General features: G+C 31.0%; 1 protein-coding gene across 2 annotated transcripts in view; it reads right to left on the bottom strand.

Annotated features, from left to right (window-relative positions):
- The window catches only part of LOC115874422 (cell surface glycoprotein 1-like), a 29,862-nt gene extending 25,628 nt beyond the window's left edge, over nucleotides 1–4,234 (bottom strand). For both annotated transcript variants that reach the window (XM_030889586.1, XM_030889587.1), the window contains exon 1: nucleotides 3,952–4,234. In XM_030889586.1, the coding sequence (XP_030745446.1) occupies nucleotides 3,952–4,078 (127 nt within the window). In that variant the 5' untranslated portion in view covers nucleotides 4,079–4,234. The remainder of the gene's footprint in view (nucleotides 1–3,951) is intronic.
- Between the last annotated feature and the right edge of the window lie 12,250 nt (nucleotides 4,235–16,484).

The raw sequence follows: 16,484 nt of genomic DNA, 5'->3' as shown, positions 1-16,484 counted from the left end.
TGTCCTCCAGAATGTTACATGGAAGAAAGGACAGTTTCTTTGATTATTATTGAGCCCTCGATAGTATTTCGAAGTAGGTTTATTTTGTTTATTAGATCTTGTTTGGTTCTAAACAAGAGTTTCGTATTTTTAGGGTTAACAAGGTATTTTTAGGGTTAACAAGGTACGGACTATTTACAAGGTACGGGCATTATCCAAGGTCCTAGTAGTATCCAAGGTACGGGTAGTGTTCCCCTGTACCGTTGTCTTATGGACGGACTGTGTCCAAGGTTATGGTCCAAGCTACGGACATTATCCAAGGTCCTAGTAGTGTTCCAAGGTACGGGTAGTGTCCCCATGTTGCCACAGTATGGATACAGCGTAAGCCCCATGCTGCTTCGCTCCCATTTCTAAGCCTAGTCAGTAGCTACGGCTGTATTGATTCACGGTGTCCTCATTCTGGCCCCTTTTGTTGTTTTGGCCAACAGGATCGCCGACAGACAGTACAGAGATATGAGCCTACCTCACGCTGCTACTCTTCGAAACAGGATTGCCTCAAGAACAGCTAAGTGTAGATTTAGGTTCTGATTTTCAGTCTTAACGTACATTTTAAATAATATCGTACAGACTATATTTAGTGGTTAGATTATTAAGAACATTTATGTCGATTTAGTATTTAAAATATGATTTAGATCTTAGGTTTCATTACATTATGTCTTGTAATGGTATTACTTTTATAGATATTTAGTACAACTCTTAACACCACTTTCTTTGACATATAACCACTATATATTCACTAGAACTCTACAATGTCATGTATCAGCAAAGAACATCATGAATAAATATAGTCATTAGTTTTAAGTAATATACAACTGTGTTTTCTTTCTCTGTACATGCCTGGCGCTCAAATCTGTATTTTTTTGTTTATTGTTATTGATTGGTTTTCTCTCTTGTGAAATACCTTATCCACGACTGCTCTCCGATGAAAAGCTGCCGTTCGCAGTGGTAATGTTTTATAAAAAACGCTACAATACAATGATGCGATTTTCACGTTACTTTGCTACGTTTTTACGAAACTAAATATGCTACACATATGTTTGTCCTAGCCTCCTTAGTTCCTGAAATACAGGGCGAATTTGTGATGCACAGTAGTGAACAGATGTTAAGTACAGATATAATGCGCAGTAGTGAACGCAACGCCTACCGGTAGCCAGACGTCCGCCCTCTGTTCAGGAGAGCATAAAAAAGATATATTAAATAACTTAGCTTTCTTAGGACAAGTTTTCTTAAAATTCCCTGCCGAAAACGTTGCTAGCTCTTAGAGTATTAGTAAAACAGCAAATTTGTTATAGAAATAAAAATATAAGACACCCATCACAGTCAAATCGTACATAAAAATGCAATAAATTTAAAAACTGCGTAATTTTCTAACCAATTGAAGTCTTTAAATTCAACCAATAAAATTAATATCGTATCGTCGGATATCGGATGCATGAAAATCAAGCTTAATGGTGAAAAATCTAGAATTCTTTTCAACCCGCCACAAAAGTATACAGGGTTTTTCACCACATACGACACGGAGTATTGTAGCTAAACGATGAGATTTTTACAAATTGTAAGTTTTGGGTTCGATGAAGGACTATTAGAGGTAGAATTTAAAAATAATTTTACAAGATACAGAATGTCCCAAATAAGTAAAAAATATCAAAGTTGTATTTTTTTAAATGGAACACCCTGTATATTATTACATTTTTAGTTTCTACGATTAAAATAAAGGTAAATTTGATTAAGGTTTATTATACTTAAACCTTACCGTTTTTGAAATATTTTCAATTTTGTGAAATTGCAGTAAAAATTTTAAGGCTTCATTTCTCCAAGGGTATCAAAGTTTTTAATACTAAATATTTACTGGAGTTTATTTACTGATCAGTTATTGTGTTGCAATAATAAAAATAATACTACCTTATACAGAGTGTCTAAAAATTTATTTTAAATAATTATTAGCTTCAAACAGCAATAACTTGTTTAATTTAAATGGAACGCCCTGTATATTTTACGAGAATCAGATGCACAATTTAATTGTCTATCAAATTATATTATACCATTTTTTACCTATCTCTTTAAGTTTCCGTAGAAAATTTATTTTCTTGTAATTTAGAACTTATTTATCAATATATCCATGGACTATTGACATTTTAGATTATTTTTAAAGATGTATCAAATTTTTAAAGAGTACAGATACTAATATTGTCGATATAATTCGTTTATTTCATTAAAAAATAAAAAAAAACTGTTCAAATATTTGTTAAAGAGGACCAATTAATATGATCCAGTATTCAAACTACATTAACTGACTGTTTGCATTGATTAATAATAATTGCTCCAAATACAAAAAACTGAATTTTGTATGGGCATTAGACAGTGTGATAAAAAGTAACACCTTAAAAATGAAATTTCATTTTTCATAAATACTTATTTATAACAACAGAGACTTTAATTTGATAACTTATTATTATATTGATTTCTGACTCAAATCCACATTTATTTATAATAATTTATTAACGAACACAATTAAGTATGTAATTAATTAGTATATGGGCGGAAATAATGGTGTTATATTTAATTAATGGTATACTCTTTGATAAAGATTTAAATAGTTTTCTTTTTGCATACAAATGGGCTAGTAATATTATCGTTTTGCTAAAAACGATAATATTACTAGTCTGTACATTTTGTACATTTGCTGCTTTAAAAACAATCTAAAATGTCAATATTCCATGGATATATTGATAAATGAAGTCTAAATTATAAGAAAATGCATTTTCTACGAAAACTTGAAGGGATAGATAAAAAATGGCATAATACAATTTGATAGACAATTTAATTGTGCATCTGATTCTCCTAAAATATACAGGGCATTCCGTTTAAATTAAAGAAGTTATTGCCGTTTGAAGCTAATAATTATTTTAAATAAATTTTTAGACACTCTGTATAAGGTAGTATTATTTTTGTATTATTGCAACACAATAACTGATCAATAAATAAACTTCATTAAATATTTAGTATTAAAACATTGATACCCTTGGAGAACTGAAGCTTTAAAATTTTTACTGCAATTTCACAAAAATTGAAAATATTTCAAAAACGGTAAGGTTTAAGTATAATAAACCTTAATCAAATTTACCTTTATTTTAATCGTAGAAACTAAAAATGTAATAATATACAGGGTGTTCCTTTTAAAAAAATACAACTTTGATATTTTTTATTTATTTGGGACACTCTGTATCTTGTAAAAATATTTTTAAATTGTAGCTCTAATAGTCCTTCAACGAACCCCAAACTTACAATTTCTAAAAATCTAATCGTTTAGCTACAATACTCTGTGTCGTATGTGGTGAACAACCCTGTATATGTATAATAAAAAAATTGAAAAATTTATAAAACGTATAGTAAAAAATTGCTCTATCTCTATTACTATTTATTTTAGAAAAAAGAACGATTGAAGGCAAAATATTCTAAATTTAAGAATAGAAGAAAAAAAGGAGATATTTGAAAAAAAAAACAAAAAATCCAAGATGGCGCCTGTTTTTTTCAAACTTCCTCCACTGGGACCGAATGGGACTTTTGAGGGGTTAAATTGGAGCTCATTATCTACACATTCCCGTTGAGATCGGTTGGTTACTAATTTTTTCCACCTCAACCTCCAGATTGACTGGCCTATAAAGACGCTACAGAAATCAAACTGATTTGTTTTCTTTTGCGTCTTTTGCGAGACATGCCGAACACTACACGCTTTTGGTCGGGCCACTCTTATATAACCCTGTTATTTTGTTTTAGTCGCAAAAGACGCTTCACAGAACAACCGCCAAAATCGCTAAAAGAAAGTTATTAATGTCATCAGACGGATATGGAATATTATGTCCACGGAATATTGCTCCCAAAACCAGTATATTTAAGCTTGACTCTACTTACGCTCAATTTCATCGTCTTGACAATTTGCTACTTGACTCAGAGCCAGTAACGCGACCACACAAATAATTGAAATCATCGGAAAAACCGAACAGAAACAGATTTTAAAGCACTGAAAGAATCTTCGCATAAAGTCTAATATTTTATTTGCACACTAGAATAGAACTTGGACTGGTTTAACTACGTATTGGAGTTAATTCGAGAGATATGCACATTTTTCTATGAAGCCAAACTACTTCCTCTATGCAATATCGTGATACAGACGCCTACAGATCCACCGGCGCAACTAAACAAGAGATCGAACATTGCAAAAATTTATTTATAATTATTTTTCTAGTTCCGTTAACATTGATTGATGTAACAATGGGAGTTTATTAAGAACTCGCTGGGTCCTGAGAACCACCCATGAAGCACCGATGTGGTACTCTTCAGTAGATTAGAATAAGAATTAACGTCATATTGATTGAATACATTTGTTGATTGTCATAGTTAATATACAGGATGCTACAGTATTAACTACTATACAGTACAGGGTGAGTCAACGATAGAGTAAAGTCCATTATCTCATTTATTTCGAGGTTTACAAAAAAATATTAAATATAAAAGTTATAGAGATGGTAAAGATACACATTTTAAAATTATTATACAGTATACAGGGTGCTTCAAAAAAGTGTGGCGAATATAACATATGTTTTTTTAAACGTAACACCCTATTTTTTATTTTATTTTTAGATTCTGTGTAAAATTCCATAACTTTTTTATGTATAATGTTATATACCTGAAATTAATAGTTTTTGTTATATTTAAATTTGTTTACACAAATGTTAGATTGCAGTGGGTTAAAAAATTGTCAATGCTGGCATTGATTCTGAAGTTAGTTGGACAAATAAAATTTGGTAGGAGTATTTTATAAAGATATAGAAAAAGACCTATGTAAAGATATCTTAGTTAGATGTTACAGGGTGTTCAAAATATATTTAGGAATTTCAACTACTTAAAATTAAGGAATTTCAATTTTTTTAAATGGTACACCCTATATATTATCATTTTTTCTGATAGATTTTACCAAACTCTATTATATTATTATACCTATTTTTATTAGTTTGCGCTTTCTTCCATTTTTTTCTATTTTTACCCATATTTTTAATACAATTTCGCTATAACATCATAGTTGCCATGACAAAAAGTAATAATTATCACAATTTCATGTCTGTTAAGCAAGTTAAGAACAAAATTTGAATTTTAGTTTAATTTGTTGTAATAAGTATAAATGGTAGAGATAATAGTTACAGATGTTCTTGAAATGAATTAGTCAATGTGATTGATATACACGCACAAGCTTAGAAAACCACATTTTTTGGTTCAGTACTATATATTATATAGTACTTGCTAACTACTATAAGGATAGATGTAAGTATGTATATTATTTTATCTTCCCCTAGGAGACGCAAGACCTTGTCGTTGGTGGGGAAGCTCCTGGTCAGGTGCTGGAGGGAATCCCCTCTAGCACTTGGCTTGGTCTAAGAAACATCTCACTCATCGTCTTGTCCCTGACTGGAGTGTCATGGCCAGGGAATTGCACCAAGACATATAACGATACCGGGCGGGGCTACGGACAGCTTAAACCTTGGGGCACCGGGGGGCACCCCATTGTATTTTACCCCTTACTTCTATATGCGGGGCTCTGTAGAAGTGGACCGACTGTCTCTAGCGACTCATAGGAACACTATGAGATCTAATAATAATAATAATAATAACATCACCGGTGAAGCTGTGAGGAAACCCCCTAGCGACACTGGGAACAGTAACAATGAAAGTTCCAAGGGGCCAAACCCAAAGAGAACTACAGGAGAGGTGGCTGACACTTGCGTGAGACCATCCTCCGCAAGTGGCATACAAGCTACCACCTCCTCCAAGGGTCAGGGAGCCTACCTCCTACCTCTAAACCCAACAGGCGACACAAGCTACCGTTTCGTCTACCCGGCCTGGGTCGTAGCTCCTCGACTGTGAGGGACACGGGTCTCCGTAGGAAGTCCTGGAACTGTATGATGAGTTATAACTCAAGAAAGGGGGACACAATAGATCTCTAAGGTCGCAGAGAGATTAACCCCCCTCCCACTTATTCTAATTCTAATGTATATTATCTAGAAAACATCTTCAGTGTGTAATGAGACGGTTTCGCGGCAGTAGTAATATTGGCTTTACCAAATGAATTATAAACCAGAATTACTACGAGAAAAAACTTTACTGTATGTCGAAGAAAATTCATATATCAGTAGTCTTCAGCAATTAGGTAATCTAGTATTACCTTAATCTGTGGCTATTCGCCCCGACGAAAAATCCCAAGTGTCATCTTTCATAATATAGAAATACACCAAAAAATTCACTACTGCGATTTAGTTTATTTGAGTAAAGTTAATTAATTTTACAATACCAGCAATTGTAACTATTTTTAATACCAGCAATTGTAACTAATTATGAAGCTACTTGTTAAAGGTAAGTAACAAATAGTTTTGTTTTGTCATGGCAACTATGATTTTATAGGGTAATTGTATTAAAAATATGGGTAAAAATAGAAAAAATGGAAATAAATCGCAAACTATCAAAAATAGGGATATGACATACTTAATAAAAGTTGAAGAGTGTTGTCAAATCTACCAGAAAAAATGATAATATATAGGGTGTCCCATTTAAAAAATTTGAGATTTTTTTTAATTTTAAATAGTTGAAATTCATAAATATATTTTGAACACCCTGTATCATTTAACTAAAATATCTTTACATATATCTTTTTTTCATCTCTCTATAAAACTCTCCTACCAAATTTTTGTACTGCAACTTCAGAAACAATGGCACCACTGACAATTTTTTACCACACTGCAATTTAACATTTGTTTAAATAAATTGAAATATTACAAGAACTATTAATTTTAGGTATATAACATTATATATAAAAAAGTTATGGAATTTTACGCAGAATCTAAAAATAAAATAAAAAATAGGGTGTTGCATTTAAAAAAAACATATGTTATAGCCGCCACACTTTTTTGAAGCACCTTGTATACTCTATAATAATTTTAAAATGTGTATCTTAACCATCCCTATAACTTTTATATTAAATTTTTTTTTGTAAACCTTGAAATAAATGAGATAATGGACTTTACTCTATTGTTGACTCACCCTGTACAGGGTGGCACCTCTCATACGCCTGAGGCTCCAAGGAGAACGGCAGTTTTTATTGAAATGAAATTTTGTAAATATACGTAGGTTAATTCAGAGCACTTTTTAAAAATATAGAGATTTCTACAGGGTGTCCCCCAAAAAAGTTACATATCAAAGTTGTGTTTTTTGTAATGGAACACCCTATATATTAATTGATTTTCGGATTCTGGGAGAAAAATAAAGGTAAGTTTTATAAGAGAAGTATATGACTAAAGTGTAAGGCTTTTGATATATTTAACATTTTCTAGAAATACAGAACAATTGTTTAAATTACAATAAAAGCTACCTAAATTGGAATTTATCCGGTATAGCCTAATATGTAGTTAAATTAAGTATTGTACTTTAAATCAAATTAAAACTTGATCCAAAAAGTTATACAGGGTGAGACAAAATTAATACTGAACATTGGTCACATTTAAAAGCATGTTACTCTCTTACTTTAAATGGAACACCCAGTATATTGTTTCGATATTCAATGGAGAATGCATATCTCTTCAAACTACTATTAAGGTTGCCTACCCTTCAAACAAAGATTTTCCTAGATATTTTCATTTATATGATTTGATCTAAGTAGATCTTTATTATTTGATAAAATCTAGGTGGCTGTGATATGTCTGACGTTACTTCAACATAGCTGTCTAATTAGTCCAACTTTAACAACTAGTTATCATTTTGTGTCAGTTAAAACAAAAAAAAATTCTCAGAAATTTGCCGAAAATGCAAACTTATCCTACATCAGAAAGAATTGATGTGATTCTATTAGTTGCACACTGCATTCACCAATTAATGTTCATAATTTTATCTAGTCTGTTTTTTTTACGGGGATATGTTAGAGACGGTGTTTACAAAACTCGACCAACTATTGTCGACAACATGAGAGAAATTATTGTAGCTGCTTTTCGAGGTAGAACTCCACATAAGCCTTTTAAAATGAAAAGATACTTTTGAAAAGACAATCATTTTATGCAGTTAACAGGAAAGGAAGCATTTTGAGCATTTGATTTAATCTAGCTAATTTTTGTCGCATAATTATAGGTTTATATCCAGTTTTAATTCTGTAATAATTAAAATATGTTTTAAACGTGTATCTTTTTATTACCCTTGAGTATTTTACTCTACAATCTTAATTTTTTGTTAAATTAACAAAAAGTATATCACACAGCCACCTAGATTTTTTCAAATAATAAAGATTTACTGACGCAAAATCATAAAAATTAAAATATCTGGGAAAGTCTTTGTCTGAGGGGTAGGCAACCTTAATAAAATTTTGAAGATACACAAATTCCCCATTGAACACCGGAAGAATATACTGGGTGTTCCATTTAAAATAACGGAGAAACTTGCTTTTAAAAGTGACTAATGTTCGATATTAATTTTGTCTGACCCTGTATAACTTTTCGGGTCAAATTTCAATTTGGTTTAACATACAATGGTTACTGTAATTAGATATCAGGCTATACAAGGTCAACTAAAATTTAGGTAGCTGTTATCGAAATTTAAAATTTTCTCTTCATTTTGAGAAAATGTGAAATATGTCAAAATCCTATAAAACTCACCTTTATTTTTTTTCTAGAATCAGAAAATCAATTAATATAGTCTGTAAAACGAATAACTTTGAATTTGACAGTTACCGCGGGCTTTTCTAGTGTTAATTTTATTAGGTTAGCAACTTGCGGCCATGCTGACGCAATGCCGTCTCTAATAGAACAACCATGGAGCGAGATTTATGACGTCACGCTAGTTAGATACTACGGATTCATAAATATGTTGTAGAATACATGGAAAACATAATTATTCCTCGTATTTTTGGTTTATATTTTAAAAATGATATAGTGTACATGAAATATACATAATATACAATTAATAAATACAATATATATACCTATTTATAGTAATAAATCTTTTGGCAAATAAACTATGAACCATACAAATGCAACAAATGTTTTACAATATGGCTGAAATCGTACTCCATAATCAATGTAGATAGTTTTAGTGTTAAGAATAATAATTTCAAAAAAAAATATGTGGTCATCTTTTGACAAGTTTATATTAGTTTATTAATTGCAGTAAACATTATGTGGTGTGTGGTGTGAATATTTGATGTGTAATTTTTTGGATTATATTCGACACTATTTTTTTCATATGACACAACACTGATGAAGGCTATAATGTTAGCCGAAACGTTTTTTTTTAAACCAAATAAAAATAATGAAAAACCAAATGAAAACTTAATCAGCGTTTTTCCCGAACCCAATCCCATATTGCAAAATATACATATAAATTTTGTGAATGCAAATAATAATACATCGCTATTAGTAGATATCGAATGTTTTTTGTTAAATTAGATCGATTTTCAAACCCCAAAATTTAAAATATATTTTACATTTTACCCATTTTATCTTATGTACCACCTATTCATTATTTGTATATTGTAAAACATTTGCTGCATTTGTATGGTTCATAGTTTATTTGCCAAAGTATTTATTACTATAAATAGGTATATATTATATTGTATTTATTAACTGTGTATTATGTATATTTCATGTAAACTATATCATTTTTAAAATACAAACCAAAAATACGAGGAATAATTATGTTTTCTATGTATTCTACAACATATTTATTAATCCGTAGTATCTAACTAGCGTGACGTCATAAATCTCGTTCTGTGGCTGTTCTATTAGAGACGGCATTGGTCTGATATTTAGAAATGTAAAAAGCTGATGACATTTTACTTTTGTCAATTATGACATTTCGTGTTGATTTTTGCAAGAAGAGGAAGAACTGTCACTTGTTTTATTATTTTCCTTTTCTATTTCACGAAAGTAAAAAGAGTTACCTATCTGATTCGTTTAGGCACTCAATTTAAAGAATATCAGTAACTTTTTTGACAGGGATTTTATATTTGCCATGTTGGTAAAAAATAACGGTCAAAATTCAAAGTTATTTATTTTATAGACTATATATAGGGTATCCCATTAGAAAAAACATAACTTTGATGTGTAACTTTTTTGGGACATCCTGTATAATTCTATATATTTTTATAAAATGGTTTCAGTTAACCTACATATGCTGCCAAAATTTCATTTCGATCCGCAGCATTCGCGGCGTATGAGAGGCGCACACCCTGTATTTATAATTACCTAATTCATTTTTATTTTCTAAAATATTTTGATTAAAAGAAAATATGTAAAAATGGGCAACGCTGTGCCGGTCAAGCTTAATCACGTGACTTAAATTTTATTTGATATGAACTATATTTAAATACTATATTACTTTTAAAAATATTATTAAATAAATATAACAACTATTAAGCAAACGATTCCATATATACAAGTCACTTCGAAACATTAATAGCATTTTTTTTAATTCGGCTGATTTTAATCCTTTTATAAGGTATCACTCTCTAGGAGGTTGATAAAATTTTCCACCAATCGGTAATAAATAAATACAACTAAATACAATCAAATCATAAATAATAAATTAAAAAAAAATAACGCGCTTCCACTTAATCAAGGACACTTATAGTGATCCTCATTATAAGTAGATACACTTATTTAAGCTATTGCGTTACGTGTTATCAAATTGTACATTTAATTATGTTTTTTGGTTATTTCCTTAATTTTTAATTGATTTAAATTTATCACTAGGTGATGCTCGCGTGGTTGTTCGTATATAGCTTTTTATATTTTTTAGTGCGAATTAACAATTTCCACTCGTTACCTATCGTCCGCAACTGAAGTTACTCCTTTTCTAGACATTAATGAGAAATTACTTTAACATTTTTCTTTACATATATTTTTTATTGTTTGTTATTTATGCTTTTGTGAACAATAATATACAGGGAGTCCTCGGCAGAGCTTACATTAGTACAATTTCTAGATCGGAGATTTTTTGTACAAGGAGTGTCAAATTCGACGCTTTTAAATTGAAACACCCTTTTCTATAGGAGATAGACGAAAACTAATATCGGTGTCTGGAGCTCAATTTTCATCAAAAACATGATGGTGAAAACCGCACATCAATATCTGTTACCGTTTCAGAATTACGGGGTGTTTTTCAAAAATGTGCATTTTTAACAAATCGCTGTAACTTTTTTACTATGGAAAATTTTGTATTTCTATGAAAACATTTCCAAAGCACCTTTTTACGTAGAATTTAATGTTTTAAAATATTTTTTTTAAATTTAATAATTTAATAGTTATCAACAGAAAAATTGATTTCTTATTTGGAACAGCCTCTATATTTTTAATTAACTGAAAAGAATTTAAAATTACCTTTCCAAAAATATAACACACTTGATATTTTTTAATAATCCCCTTCGAAATACAGAATTTTTAAAAGTTCGCCACTTCTAACTGGTAGGCTTTGGACCCCTTATTGATGATATGCCCTTAATGGAACTCGAAAACATATTTTTCCAGTAAGACGACGCACCGCCTCTGAACGCTGAAGTTATCAGCAAATTTTTGCAGCCAATTTCAAGAATAATTGAATAGCCAACTAAGATCCCAGCTCTTGGCCGTCGAGGCCGCCTGACTTAGTACCCGCATGAATCTAATCCTATGGATATATTTGCGGAAGAATAAAGGTTCCTTATTTTTCCGTATAATCTAGACAAGAATTAGAAATACTTAGCAGTTATGAGAGGGTATCTTTCACCCCTACTGAGTTAATGAATTCCGGGAGAAAGTAATTTTAAATTCTTTTCAATAAATTAAAAATATACAGGGTATCCCATATAGAAAATAAATTTTCTGTTGATAATTCTTAAATTATTAATTGAAAAAAAATTATACTTAAACCATTAAATTCTACGTAAAAAGGTGCTTTGGAAATGTTTTCATAAAAATACAAAATTTTCCATAGCAAAAAAGTTGCAGCGATTTGTTAAAAATGCATATTTTTAAAAAACACCCCGTAACTCCGAAACGGTAACAGATATCGATATGCGGTTTTCACCATCATGTTTTTGACAAAAATTGAGCTACAGACACCGATATTAGTTTTTGTCTATCTCCTATAGACAAGGGTGTTTCCATTTAAAAGCGTCGAATTTGACCCACCCTGTACATCATTGCTTCAGAACGAGATCTATCGATTAAAAATATTTTCAATATGGCAGAAGTTCCTAAAATAGCGGCATTAGACAGCAACTGACTTATTTTAAACGAATACCTCCATTTTTTTATTATACTCTTAAATTCTGTGTAAATTTTGATGTCAAACACTCTATACGTAAAATATTTAAAATTTTTAGAAGAAAAATATGCCTGTCAAAGAAAGTCCTATAGCCTAAACGTCAAATTTAGTGATTACCCCGGGCATTGTGACATAAAGAAAAGGCATGGGGCTATCTATTTCAAAAATAAAAAATTTCAAATGTCATATAACCTAGTACTGATTATTTTCGCTTTTTCGGTATTTTCGCTTTTAGGGATATCTACAGTACGTCTGTCCGTTCTGTAGCTACGGGGTATCCGTGAGAGGGGAAACGATATTCTCTCCATGTTTTTCGTAAAAAATTAGACGACGCGTCCCATCAATAAAAATTCGACAAAATTGCAAGTAGCCAATAAAATGAGTGGGCGGAGCGATTTGCGGTGACGTACTCGTTAAGTCGACGTATAAAATATATTGTTTTTTATTTAAATGTTTTTCGTCCTCATTCCTTTCATAGACACAGATCCAGCAGACGTACTGTAATAATAAATTGATGTTATTAATAACATACCGTGTGATCGAAAAAAAAATTGGCGCAAAGTTAGCATACATAGACTTAAAATAAAATATAGACTAAGCATCTCATTCATAAATAGCTGGAACATGCGGTCAGACACTGTCTTGTTATTGTTGTGTTATTGTTTTAGGTTATAACGAGTGCGACACGAGCGATAGATAGGTTGTCTCTGTCGTAACGGTCGTTCCCTGACGACTCTGCCGAGAAACACAACACTGTCTTTCATTTCTCAAGTACACCTGAACTCTCCGTATCATAGCCGGGTAATTTTTTTATTTTAATGAAGCTATAATTAAATTAAAAATATATCGTATTTAAACTTTTTTATATTTTAGTAAGATATTTTCAAATAAAAAAACAGGATTTAGTATGTTAGTATATGACATAAATTAGGATTGATTGCGCATTCAATTGTTTTTGGTCACTTCCTGTTTCACCGGAAATGTCTATAACTTTTAATTTTTAAACGGCACCCTCGGTATATTTCTACTTTATTCGATAGAAAATGACACTCTGGATAGAATGACATATCATATGTCAACTTTTGACATTTTCGCATATGGTTTAATTGTAATTGTAACACGCGGTTCATAACGACAATTTGACCCGAAATACCAAGCGTGTGGTATCAATATATCATAAAAAAATGCTTTTTCCAAATATGCTAATGAGTCACCCTTATTCCATTTAAGAAAATTGATATATGTATGATTAAAAATACGATTTGTACATCTTTTAACCGGCCTAGAAAAGACACGAAACCCATTAGACGATCAAAACTATTTTTCCAAGGCTCCTTGATTAAAACTTAGTGTTTTTAACAACACTATGGCACCCTGGATTGAAATTTAAAATACGATTTGTTTTTAAGCGACAATGTCAAAAGTTGACATATGATATGTTATTCTATTCAGAGTGTCATTTTTTATCGAATAAAGTAGCAATATACCGAGGGTGCCTTTAAAAACCAAAAGATGTAATCATTTCGGTGAAACAGGAAAAGACCAAAAACAATTGAATACGTCAATAAATCCTAATTTATGTCATATACCTACTAACATACAAATCTGTTTTTTTATCTGAAAAAATAAAAAAGTTATAGGGGGTGAGCCACTTTTGAGACCACCCGGTATATTAAAAAATATTGTTTCATCATGTAATATCATTTTAAAATTCTTGTATGTTATTTTAGATTCTGAAGATAATTTTAGAATAAACCGGAATATATTTTTAATTAAAACATTATTAATTATTAACAGGGTTATAATTATGATTTTGTTACAATGTAAGTAAGTAAATAATGTAATGTAAGAGAAAAAATTCAGATTTTACATTTTACTAAAATATTATCTAAATAAGCGCCTTTCTACAACAACGCCACTGATTCCTAATGGGTAAATTGAGAGTTGCCTACCGGTCAAAAGTCGTTTCAAGACTTAAATGGATTATTTAAGTCAAATTTCTTGCAAATTTGGCACTGGCGAACCATATTTTATAGTTCTTGAACAGAAAAAGTCAATAAAATAAACACTTAAGGACTACAAGCTAAGAAAATGCGTTAATACAGCCGGGGAGATAGCGGCAACAAAGCTTTACCGCACACGTGCGACACGTACTACAAGGTAATAAATGAATGAATAGGCTCCCTCGCCTCTAATCGGTGTTGTCATATTGTAAAGAACTTATCCTTTTTAAACAGTATCCGACTTATAATTTAGTAGTATAAGGACTATTTAATACATCTCTGGAATATTAAAACCTACTTTATTAAACTGTAGTATTAATATCTCAATATATGTGTATAACAAGAAAAAAAATATTGATAATATTAAAGACGTGACAACATAGGCTGGATGATGAAGGCTCGGTCGACTGTACCCAGAATTAAACATGTGTACAAAAAATATTGTCTGTCCGCGTTGAGATGTAAATAGTGTAGTCTATATTTTATTTTAAGTCTATGTTAGCATAGCATAGTGATGTGAAAATCATATAAAAGACGAACCCCATAAAACATGTAAAAATAGCATACCCTGTATATACAGACCTTCTGATGTCTATTTAAATTCTATTGCATATATCACTTAAATCTAATTAATTATAAAGAGTACCACCGTTTTATAAATAAGGTAATCTACTACTAAACAATTTAGACTAATAATATACAGCAAAATCATAACAGATTGATGTGCAGTTTGATTGATTTTCTGCAAATATGTTAAAATAGATTAAAATTCAATTAATCATTGAAACGTAAAACCTTAAGGACAGAGAGAGACAAATATTAATGAATATTAATTTATTCAAGACTTAATTTTACAAAAATGTTATTGAAAATGCGTTATATTATTTTCATACTTTCTTAGCCACATATTTTAACAATATAATTACCGTATGATAGAAAAAAAACGGCGTCAACGATGGCTATAAAATGAAAACCGTCATTTCCAAGCCAACTGGATGCCGTTTTTTTACCCATTAGAAAAGTTTTATATTATTGTTCGATAGTATATTCTGTAAAATATGATTTTTTATGAGCCTAGAACTCTTCTAGGCGCGCGGCGTGGCAAAAGCAATTTCAAGAATGGCCAGAAACCGGTGGATGGGCAACAAATCTCTAGAGTAAGGCAGAAATTCACCAGGGCAGAGGCAGGCAAAAAAGTTCATAGTAGAACATTGGCCAAAATTTACCTGATTACCAAGACCTGATGAGCAAATTTCTGTCTTTGCAGGGTTGCTAAAAGCTACACAATTGTGTACTTTGCTACACAATTGCTTTAATGATTGCACAGCTACACCACAATCGTGTGATCTACACATTTTGAGAATTTACATATTTCGTATAAAAAAATCGCTTTTAAGTTATCTAAATTAGTAGGTACATCAAAAGAGGTCGCAAGTGGACTTTAAATTTTGAATTGACAAATATAACTTTCCATCATCAGTGTTCAGGTGTTCAATAAAATGTCAGAGTATGAACTGGGTCATGAGTCAAGGACCAATAGACAATTTTAGTTATGTTGCTGTGAATTATGAACACATAAATAAATATTACTTATTAGTACGAGGGCTAGCAACGTCGGAAAAACAAGTATTTTAAGACGCTCTTTGTATATAATTTACTATGCTCTCTAGAACAGCATGCGGCCCGTCTGGCTGCCGGCAAACGTTGCGTTCCCTACTGCGCATTGAAAGAAGATCCTATATTTTTATTAGTCCTTTAAATTCTAGTATTGAATATTAATCGAACATGTCTCCCTAGCGCAGTGCGTAGAGTTCCCGACCATGAACCGATGATTCAGAGTTCGAATCCGGGTCAGAGCAAAGATTTTTTTATTTTATTTTCGTTTATATTCTGATAGTAAAGTATTAAATATATTTTTTTAAATTACCATAATTATTTAATACTTTACTATCAGAATATAAACGAAAATAAAATAAAAAAGTCTTTGCCCTGACCTGGATTCGAACTCTGAATCATCGGTTCGTTTTCGGAAACTCTACGCACTGCGCTATGGAGACATGTTCGATTTATATTTAATACTAAAATTGATAGGACTAAATTAATAAAAAA

Source organism: Sitophilus oryzae, unplaced genomic scaffold (genome assembly GCF_002938485.1).
Source record: "Sitophilus oryzae breed Bouriz unplaced genomic scaffold, Soryzae_2.0 scaffold_127_pilon_pilon, whole genome shotgun sequence".
Classification (NCBI taxonomy): Eukaryota; Metazoa; Arthropoda; class Insecta; order Coleoptera; family Curculionidae; genus Sitophilus; species Sitophilus oryzae.
This window is presented reverse-complemented; position numbering and strand designations above follow the sequence as displayed.